At 40.5% G+C, this 11,061-nt stretch overlaps 1 protein-coding gene across 3 annotated transcripts in view; it reads left to right on the forward strand.

Moving 5' to 3' along the window:
• TRAK1 (trafficking kinesin protein 1) overlaps nucleotides 1–10,261 on the forward strand; it is a gene marked incomplete at its 3' end in the record, with an annotated part of 54,370 nt that extends 44,109 nt beyond the window's left edge. For all 3 annotated transcript variants that reach the window (XM_081996283.1, XM_081996284.1, XM_081996285.1), the window contains exons 14-15: nucleotides 4,869–4,971; nucleotides 9,463–10,261. In XM_081996283.1, coding sequence (XP_081852409.1) covers nucleotides 4,869–4,971; nucleotides 9,463–10,261 — 902 coding nt within the window. The remainder of the gene's footprint in view (nucleotides 1–4,868; nucleotides 4,972–9,462) is intronic.
• Between the last annotated feature and the right edge of the window lie 800 nt (nucleotides 10,262–11,061).

Raw genomic sequence — 11,061 nt, forward strand, 5'->3', positions numbered from 1 at the left:
GGTGTTGGGTTTTTGTTTGTCTGATTCATTGCCTTTCAGGTTTCCCTTAAACAAACAAAAAACCCCAAGCCATTGAAAGCACTTAATGTTGTGAATGTTCTCATTTTGAAGTTGGAAGGGCTACACTTGATTCAGCATGTGCTTAATTGCATGCTAGTATTGGGTGCATGAACTGATCTCTCAGTACTTGTGTGTGTTAATTCCACTGATTGATTGCTTTGAATAGACATGTGCACAGCATTACGGGATCAGCCCTCTTGTACTCCGTGTTTAGACCTTAACCATGACATGGAGATCTTTTGAAATAGATGCCTAAAATCATGAAAACACATAATAAATGTCTTATGTTTGAGTTGTTTTTAGCAGGATTACTATACATGATTCTAAGAGGTTATTATTGTACAGAAGAGCAATACAATTTGTAAGTTGCCTTAGAAATAAGGTACTGATGCATATTTAAATATATTTTATTTTCAAATGGCATGAATATTTCACAGTAGTTACTTTTTTAAGAAAAGTCTGTCAGCAGTTGCTATCTGTGGTGTTAAAATGCTGGAATATTAATTTGGGGATCCTAGCCTGCATAAACTCATGTTGAAGCCACATTAAATACTTTGAAGTCTTTTTACTGTGCTCCATGGTTATACACATATGAGAAGATGACCTCAGCCAGAAGGCGGCTAAGAAAATCCTCTCCAAAGAATACCTGCCTTTGTTCAGTTTTTACTCTCTTGCTGCTTCCAAAGGCAAAATAAATGGAAAGTTTGGAAATGCAGATATTCAGAAAATAATTTTATTGCTGATTGTTTACTAAACTAACGGGAGTAACACTCCTGGTATAGACATCTGGATTCTTGGAGGTTTTGAGCATTCATGGTTACGCCTGAAACCAGTGTTTTCTGAATGACATCTGAAGGCACCTAAACATCTTTAGGAGAGCAACATGCTCACATTTTACAGCTGTTGTGTTTATCACCGATCTCTGTTTTCTTGTAGTAGTTAACCCAGGCATCGGCTCCAGCATACCCTATATTCTCCCTGTTCTGTCAGCCAAGAGTTTTCAGTACAGGTGGCACTGGGTATTGGAGCTCTCATGTTTAGTCACCTGGAGGGGATGAACTCTGCTAAATTTAGAGAGTATGTGAAGCAGCTGTCTTCTCCTGTGGATTGTAATGGGGCTTTGTGACCTTGTTTTCAGGAATTTCTCGTTGCCCAAGAATGGAGTTGGTGGCATAGACTGGTAAAACTGAAGTCCATAGCTTGTATTCCAAGGGATCACGCTGGAGGAAAGAATTGTCTCTTAATGGTTCTTTGTTACTCTCTTACAAAGCAGGCAGACTTTTTTTTCCCCCCTATTCAGCAATGAAATAAACTTCTAGTGCTTTAAAACACCATCTGTTACTCTAAGGACTCCCCAACCTGATTGTCTTTCCATCCCTGTCTCACCAGTCTGTGCTGAAGAGATGCCCAAATTCCACTGTGCTCCCTGCTGAAAGAGAAGGGAACCAGGTTTACTCCTTTTGTTAAAACATGCCAAAGAAATGATGAGCAGAGTGGCTTGCTTCAGAGTTGGACTAAAACGTTACCTTTGTGCCAGTATGGATCAAGTCATACTCTGAAGATTTCTGATTTTTTTTTTTTAAAAAAAGTTCATTTTTGCATGAATCTGTATTTGCGAGAATAGGTGTTTATATAAAATGCAAAGATTTACTGGCCGCTGTGAACTCTCTGCCTCCTCACTATTCATCCAGCATAACAATGAATCTGAGTTTGGAACCAATGGCACAAAAGTTAATTGTGGTTTAGTATAGCTACCTCTTACAAATCTTCCTCAAACTCAGTTTGTCTTGAGGCCTTTCTGTGGATGGGGCAGACCACTCATTTACCTACTGTAACTTGGTACCTTTCTCTGCATGAGTTGGTGGAAAATCCAGATTAAACAGTCTTTTGAGGGTCGCCTGAGCAGAAGATCATGTCCTAAATGCATCTGTCTGCACCTAGCAGAACAGCCCATAAGCTCTGAGTACTGAAGCTGGATCTGAAACAGCTGAGCTATACAAAATCAGCTTTGTGTTCAGAGTGGGGAAAGCTCTGTTTTACCAGAAGATGGAGCTCTCTGCAGTCAGTTTGACTAGTATCTGCCTTTTTTTGCAGTATTTTAAAAAGACGTTTTTACAACAGTGTTTGTACTTACAGGAGAGTCTCTTTCAGCTATAATGTTTTGCATTTTTTTCCCAAAATGTCTAAGGATTGTTTGAGAAAGCTTAGTGAGGTAAAGAATCATTAATTACTGAAAGACAAAACGTGATCCAGCAGCAATCTAAGGTTAGCTTGAATTTTAACCTGGGGGGAAATGCACAAACAGTTTAGTTTATCGTTTCCTGGTGGATGAAATTACATGATGTTACTGTAAATTTCGTTAAACACTGAATTATGTACAGATTCTTCTTCATACAGATATAAAGCCTCAATGTTAATCATCTACTACTATGAAAAAGAGGGTATAAATAAAACATTTGGTTTCAGACAGTCACATGGAGCAGGTGTTTGTATTTAAAATACTTTGTTGTATGTACATGTGAAGACAGTCTCTTTTATTATAAACTTATGTACTACTTTCTCACAAACTTAGATACCAACCCAGGAGATGGCCATTCTTACGTAAAATTACTAAGTTAGGAATGAATCATTTTGTTTCTATTTTACCAACTTTGTTCATTTACAGCAACATGTTCTCACTCTCTTTGTATTGTGCCCAAAGGATGGAAAATGCTACAGCAATATGATACACCCCATTGCTGACTGATGGAGGATGAAGCTGGTACAGGACATTCTTAGTGGTATTTGAGGGTGGAATACATCCTTGGAAATTGATTTTTTTTTGTTTGTTTTTTTATAATTCCAATTTGTTTCCTCATATAAAAGTCAGTGATTTCTCTACTTTTAGCAGCCTTCTCCTATCTCTGACTCATAGCAATGAGTCTTGCTTTTGCTAATGCAGCTATGTATCTTCAATGTGCCTGTTTCCAATCTGAGGGGATGCCCAATGGATATTACAAATGGGGAAAATGCACTTATTGTATAACAGCTATGTGCTTTGGGTTGAGCTTGCAATCTTAAACCGGCATTGCTTTATTCTGTTCTCTATTCATCATCCAGGGATAATTGCTTTGTTTCTACTTGATTTATGTTGAAGTCCTTTGCTTTCTCTAAATAACCAGATTTTTCATGTCCAGTCATTTGAGCTCTTTCTCCAGATTTTCTTTTAACTCTCTACAATATGGAGAGAATCATGATTGCTAGGCTGTGCTCCCTTGTAATACCTTTTATAGTGCTCACGCTAATCTCTAAACCAACTGGATTCCTGAAGCGTCATAATTACCATCTCTGGAGGTGAAGTAGAGCTTGTTGTTATGTTATGCTGTGCTAACATTTGAGTGTGTTAACATGACACTCCAGTGGGTTTTTAGAAGTATCCTTCCTTAATGTACAGCAGTACATTCCAGTGCTAACTGGTAGTTACCTCACATTGTATGCTTAGCCACTTCTGCTTCCACTGTTCACACTCACCATGCTCTACCCCTCACACACTGCTTATATGTGTTCTTAAAGGACTACCTAACTGCACACACTATTTTGGAGCTGTGGTACTTTATATATGAAAAAGGGAACACAGCCACAATTAAGACTTGCCTTGCTTCTGCTAAGCATCTCTGGAAGTTCAGAATGGTGTCTGGTCTAGTTGGTCTGTCTGTCCTTTGCAATGTGTTGAATAGTTGTGTACGGTGGTATTAAAATGTGGCTTAATCAGGGAATGGCTCAGAGGGTTGGGTAGGACTGAGCGGGAGGGAGCTGCACACGGTTTTTATTGTGCATGTATTTTGACCACTGCTAAGTTTGGTTACTAAGTATGAGAACCTATGCAATCATGATATCTTTGATGTAATATTTAACTTCGGGTGTTTTTCAACCAGCTTTTCAGATGCATGGCTCTTAAATTTTGTAGTTATTTTGCAATGGCCACAGCTGCATTATACAGCAAGTTAGTATATCCACAGAAGTATCTCTACTAAGAAGAAAGAAATAGGTTTAAGTCCTTCATTTTTAAATTGAGCTGTATTGCTTCTTTCCCAAATTACTGATATACTCAGAGTGGCATTTTCACAGCAGCATTTGTTGGGAAAATTGTTTACTACACTGTTTACAAGTATTAAAAAACTGCTATATTGTGCAGCTGAGGAACAATTCTTAAAGAACCTAAACACTTGCACAAGAGACATGTCACAGATGTACAGTAGTGGATCCAAAAATCTACCCCTTTCCTTGCTGTGGATGTGAAAAGTCAGAGACAGAGAAACAGTAGTATGTGTCCGTCCTCTCTCTGCCCCAACAGTCTATATTCCTGTAGCATTAGCAGGCTGGATCCATTACTGAGAAGTAATGGGGATACCTTTTTGTGGATCAATCTAAAAGTCAAAATGCATTCAGAAAATCTTAGTGCTCCTGAGCTGATCCTAAAAAATGCTGCATGTAATTTCCCACTGATGCAAGTTGCTAGTTTAGATGAGGACTAGCATTTCAAGCACTGCCTTGCCTAAATTTGGTTTGAGCAAGACTTACCTGCAGTGTCAGTGATCATGGGGAAGCTTCAGCAGACCCTTTTAGCACTGGACTTGGAATCCTAGATGTGTTTGTTTTGGAGAACAAGTGTCTGTTAGAATACTATAGCAGTTGTGTATTTCACTTTTCTTGCATTGATCCCATCCAAGGTACCTCATCACTTTTTGCATCTGTCTTATTAGCACACAGAAGTTTAGTTTTCTCCTTTTCTGTGTAAAATGCAAAGAATTTGCTTTTTTTTAATTTAGTACCTCATCCTGGGAAGTGCATGTCACAAACCAACTCCACCTTCACCTTCACCACCTGCCGCATTCTGCACCCTTCCGATGAACTCACACGAGTCACACCAAGGTAAGGGTTTCCTGTGATGGCAAAGCGTTCAGCTCTGCCAGAGTTTTCCCTCTAAGGAAATGCAAAGTAATGGCATAGCAAAAGCATTTGCCACACTGGTGAATTACAACACACCCCCAAATTATTCCTTCCATTTTGAGTTACCTCAACCTGATGTACTTTGGGAGGCATGTTTTAGAAAGCAAATCGAAATATCTTAAATTTTGTTGTCTTTATTTAACATATTGCAGGATCAGACATAACTAAGTTGTCTTCCAACATCCAAATCTTACTACCCTTGGTCCCAAACTAGTTGTATTCCTCATGTGTGAATGCACAGTGTGTGGTGTCTCAGAGATTTTTCCGGGGAGGAAAAATCTAAATCCTTGGTGCAGAAGAAAGAGATGCTCAGGTAAAGAAATCCAGGAAGTACATGAGGAATGGAGGAGGAGATATGCCTTAATCAAAACCAGGGAGCTGTCTACTTTGTTCCTTGGTGTAATTGTTAGAAATTATTTCCTAGTAGCCAGACTGAAACTACTGAACTGGCTTAATAACAGCAGTTGGTGTGTATGGGCAGTACATGCCAAAAAAAGGCAATTCTATAGCCTTAGAGAAGGTGAAGATCTGACAACTAGGGTGGGTGAGTGAATTTCATACCTGAAGAGGGAACTCTCCTTCCTTAGCAAATCAGTATTTAAAGAATGTTTTTTTTCTGTTCAGAAGGGCAGTGCCTCATAGCTTTCTCTACCCCTTCCAGCTACTGTGTGGGAGTGTACCATTGTGTAGGTCCCCATTCAGACATGATGTGTCTAGACTTGTTTAGACATGAGATGGGCACTGATGACCTAAGGAACGCATGAAAAGTAAGGGTATTAAATATGAAAACCTGCAAGGTGGAAAGGAAGTGGATGATGATTAAATGTAACTTTTCTGCTTCCCTTTCTGAACTAAGTTAGTTAATCATGGCCTAGCTGGATTTTTTTCTTTACGCTTTTCTGTCCTGCTCTGCCCTCAACACTGTTACTGAAGAGATTCTTTTATATGGCTGCAGTTCTATTTTAATTTTCTTATTATTGTTGAATTGCTGTTAACTGTGGTCATAATAAACTCCTTGATTACGTTGGTTACTAAGTCTAACAAATCAGTCATACCTGACAGCTAAGTTCAGTACATCTTCAGCTGCCTTAGTAAAACTAAAGTTCATCTTTTATTTGGGAGGAAAAAGAGCAAAATAAGCAATATGATGTTTTCAGCAGGCATGTTTAAGGAGCTCTTCCTTACCAACTATAAACGATTCTTCACAGGTCATGTGAGGAGGATGAGGAAACTGCATTATGTCTCGTTATGCTGAGAGGAGGTATAGGGCAGACACTATGACCCAGCGTGGCAGGGGGTGAGCAACACTGCCAGCAGTGTCTGTGCTGGCAGGGTCATGTACAAGGAATGCTAGTGTGTGTGGCACCAGCTAACCCAAAGAGTTTTGATATTTACCTATCTGGTCACGTTTTAACCTAGCCTCTAACCCAGGTGACACTCTTAACCTGACTAAATTTCATCTAGCTAGATGAGGTGCTCATTTATTTGTTTCTTTTCTTAACCTAACCCTGATGCTGTCACTGGACTAGGTTGCTGAGGCCAGTGTGAGTCTCTTTCTGTGGTTGTGTCCAGGCTGCTCTGCAGTGTTGGTCAGTTTGATGGGGAAAATATTTCCTGGTTAAAGCAATACCGAAATGATCAAACAAACAAAAAAGCAACAGTTATATAACACCTGCTTTTTTGCAGGGCTGTCTTTTTTTTTTTTTTTTAATTGCACTCTAGTGTGTACCTGTGCTGACAAATTAGTAGAAATAGTAATCTAAATATCTGTGTAACTGAAATCTGGAACTGGAAAGAATGAAGCTGTGGAGTTAATAAGCCATTGCAGTGCTATAGTTTTCATCTTGTCACTAGGACATCTTTGAAGCCTGATAATTAACACCCTATGTCTGGGTTTCCAAAACGTACTTGGTCCTACCCTGTGGAAAGTCAGTTCATGCAGTAAATTCTTTTTCATCCTTTTCCCTCCCTCTTGCTTTGCAAGACTTCTTCTGTACTTCTGTTGTCAGCCAGTGTGGGAGGTGCCTCACAGTAGCTGTCACTGCTCTTTAGTTTTACCATGAACTGGAAGCAAGGCTATGAAGATGCAGCTTTAATCAATGCTTCAGGGAACAATTGTGATCCAACTTGTCCTTTGCACTCTGCCTTGCCTTCAGAGTGTGTATGTGTGCTGCTGCAGTGGGCCTGTGTGGCCTCCTTAGCTCTGCTGTGAGGAATCCCTCTTCCCTGCTGCTGATTCAGTCCGGGCAGAATGAAGAGGACGTAGGGAGAGCTTGCCTTAGCACATCTGCCAGATGCACTGACAGCCACAGCACACAGGGGGGTGCAAGAAGACCAATTCCAGAGCCACTTAGCAAGGCTGCTTTTCAAATTATACCAATCTTAATACTAGTTTTCTCAAATGTGTTTCACTACAGTTTACAGGTAGGAATATATGGGATTACTCTTGTTGAACTGCAACTGCAGAGTAAAAATCCTTTGGCAGTTTCACTTGCTTTCAGTAGAAGTTGGTACAGTTCTAAATCACTGTAAAGGTCATGTTGGCCAGATCCCATTTAGCCATGGAAAGAAGACATGACTTGAGACTTCATAATATCAGGCTAATATTTCTGTAATTAAGGAGTGCTTTAAAGATGTTAAAGTACTTCTGATTTTTAGAAGATCACTGGACTAAAGTTTGTAGTGTTGTATTAACTCATGTCAGCTGATTGCTATATACCATTAGATAAAATTCTAAGCTCATCAGAAACTGGCTCAGAACAAAACATTCCAGGATGTCTAACCTGACATTAGCTGGCATGATGAAGGGGAAGATTTCCTTCTTTGAACAGTGGTGAGCTCTCAGGTCAGTGAATTTTCTGTTAGTATCAAGTGTTGCATTGTTCAAGACCCTTTAAATACCATTAGAGGAGATGAATCCATGCCTAGAAAACATACCGTAGAATTCACTTTTTCATGTATTAATGCATGGCAAAAATCATCATTTCAGCATGGCTAGAAATAGTTGGAAAGCTTTTTTTTTGGAGGCGCATGGAACCCTTGGGATTCTCCCAAATAGACATGAATTTGGTGTTTCATGTCCCACATGTCTTGTTTCTGGAATAACTGAGTACATCATGACTTATTCAATGAATGGTGTACCTTGGACTCCCATAAGTGTTGAGTGGGGATTATCTGTAGGTAATGTTGTTGCTAACCTAATCTATAAGGAACAGGTTTTTTAAGGGTGGCACTGTAGTGTCAGAAACACTCAGTCAAACCTCAGTGTCCATGAGATCTCATACTGTGGCACAAAGAATTTGGAACATTTTGTGTTGGCAGTTCTTTGGAAATAGATGCTGGATTGAGTTTGTGTTCATTCAGATGGTCGGCTTCTGGGGAGGAGGTCGTGTGCCAGGCTGAATGGTATTTGATATGCCTCAAGAAATCCCAACCCCTAATAACTAGGAGTAGCGTGCTTAAGAAAACAAAATGCAGTAAGATAGCACTAAACATAAGTATGTAATGTCTGCCACTTGTTCTAAATGTGCAGTTTATTACCCATTTAACATTTTCTTGTCAACTGCCTGTACATAGTTTATTTTCAGAAGAAAGAACTGGAATTGGGGAGCAATTTAGCCATGTTTCAAACTCAAGATTAATGTTTCACCAAACTAACAGTAGAATGGCTCTTCGTCTTGCTTGGTTTGCTGCTGAGTTACCAGTTACCTATTGACCAATTGATAACCAAGAGCTTGACTGTATTTTCTCATCTGTCTTGATGACTCTTCACACCACCATGCATCTCCATCAGAAGTCAGATCCCCATTCTCTTCCCCATAAATGAAAGCAAATTCAACAGGAGGAGGGGAGAAGGGTTTGACCTTACAGAAGTGTGTGTTGGTGACAATACCAACTTCCAGCATTTACAAATGCCTCTGTAAAAAGTACGTTCCCCTCCTCCCTTGCCACTCTGCTGTGACCCAGCAGTACGAGAAAGTATCACTTCTGAGCACACAGGACTGCTAGTCTAAAAAGTAAATCTGTCTTGCTTACACCATCAGTCAAGTCACTCTTATTTCCTTGCCTCATGGAAGCAACTGCGAGTTTTGACAGCCACTAGATCAGGAAGAAAAACTGAAGGTGGTGTTCACAAACCTGTCAATTCAGTACCTTATCAGAAGAAATGTGGTGGTGTTGGGGAATGCATTAATCCCATGAGACTGGGTGGTGAAGTATGCGAAGTGGAGAGATGTGTTTTGTAAGAGATGATGTTTTTGCGCTTGTCATCACCTTTGCGAGGAGCTGGGAACTGTCAGTTTCCCATGCACTCTCAAAATGGGGAAAAGGCCCTGTTCAGGGTTAAAAATCTTGCTTGCAATAAGTTTTAATTCCCTAGTGGAGAGAATAATTTGCCTGCTCCTTTGCTTTCAGCCTTAACACAGCACCTGCTCCAGCTTGTGGCAGCACTAGCAATTTGAAAGGCACCCCCGTGGCTACTCCTTGTACTCCTCGGCGTCTGAGTTTGGCCGAATCCTTCACTAACCTCCGAGAATCAACAACAACAATGAGCACGTCTCTGGGGCTGGTGTGGCTGCTGAAGGAAAGGGGCATCTCAGCAGCAGTGTACAATCCACAGAGCTGGGACAGAGCCAGCAAAGGCACCCTCCTGAACACATACCCCCCTAAAATGGCGATCATTCCTTCCACTCCACCAAACTCACCTATGCAGACACCTTCTTCTTCCCCTCCATCTTTTGAGTTCAAGTGCACCAGCCCACCTTATGACAACTTCTTGGCTTCAAAGCCGGCTAGTTCAATCTTGAAGGAGGTGAGGAATAAAAAGAACATCAGGAACAGTGAGAGTCAGACTGACGTGTCTGTTTCCAACCTTAATCTTGTGGACAAAGTCAAGAGGTTCGGTATCGCCAAAGTTGTGAGTTCGGGGCAAACATCAGCTCCTCCTTTAACTGATGACCAGGGACCTCTTCTCTGTGGGGCACAAGGACCAGTGAGGGCCTTTGTTCCTGGAGGCCTGGCACCAGACGGTCTCCCATTGGGCTGCCCTGCTGTGACCAGTGCCATTGGGGGCATCCAGCTGAACACTGGCATCCGAAGGAATCGGAGCTTCCCCACTATGGTGGGTTCCAGCATGCAGATGAAAGGCCCAACCTCTCTCACTTCGGGGATCCTCATGGGAACCAAGCTCCCGAAGCAAACTAGCTTACGATGAAGGACTTATTTTTACAGCTAGCCTTTTTAAATAAAAATACTCAGATTCTTTCTCCGATCCTCTTTTCCTCTCCCCATCACTCTTTCATTGCCTCTTGAGTTTGACAAATCAACTTCGTGCCTAATGGGAGAAATGTGTAAACTTTGTATAAAATGTGTAAATACGTACCAGATCTATTGTAACTAATTGGATTATTTTACTGTTCAATTGAGTGCAAAAGGCTCTATGTTATTAAGGTATTGCTGTATTAAGGTTAACTTGCTAACCTTTTGAAAACGTTTGGTTTTTTAAAGATGCACTGAAAAAAAATAAAACAAAAGAACAAAACCAACAAAAAATAACTTGACTAGGAAAACATGAGTTCTGTAGCTAGCCTAACTTGAGTCCAAGGTGCATGGGAAGCTATTGAATGTGTTATGTGAGGCCTCGCATTACATCACTTGAAGCATGGGAGCATTTGTGCTTCATTAAATGCTGGGAAAAAAAACCACTCAGTTTAACATGTGGTAGTTATAATTTTGCTTCTATAGACGAGTTGAGCTGAGTTATTGGAGTGCCTGGCTATTACGCCTGAATGGATGAAACATTTTTTTTTTTTTTCTGTTCTGTATTCTTCTCCTCCCCTGTATGATAAACTTGAACTAATGCTGTGTTGAGGTCAGCAGGCCAGCTGGGTACCTGCAATATTGACATATTCCTACCACCGCTGTTTTATTGGGCACATTTACATTCTGTGTGACTTCTTTTTTTTTGTTGTTGTTGTTTTGGTTTTTGAGTTTTTTTGTTTTTCAATGCTGCAC

Source organism: Phaethon aethereus (genome assembly GCF_964289735.1).
Source record: "Phaethon aethereus genome assembly, chromosome: 2".
Classification (NCBI taxonomy): Eukaryota; Metazoa; Chordata; class Aves; order Phaethontiformes; family Phaethontidae; genus Phaethon; species Phaethon aethereus.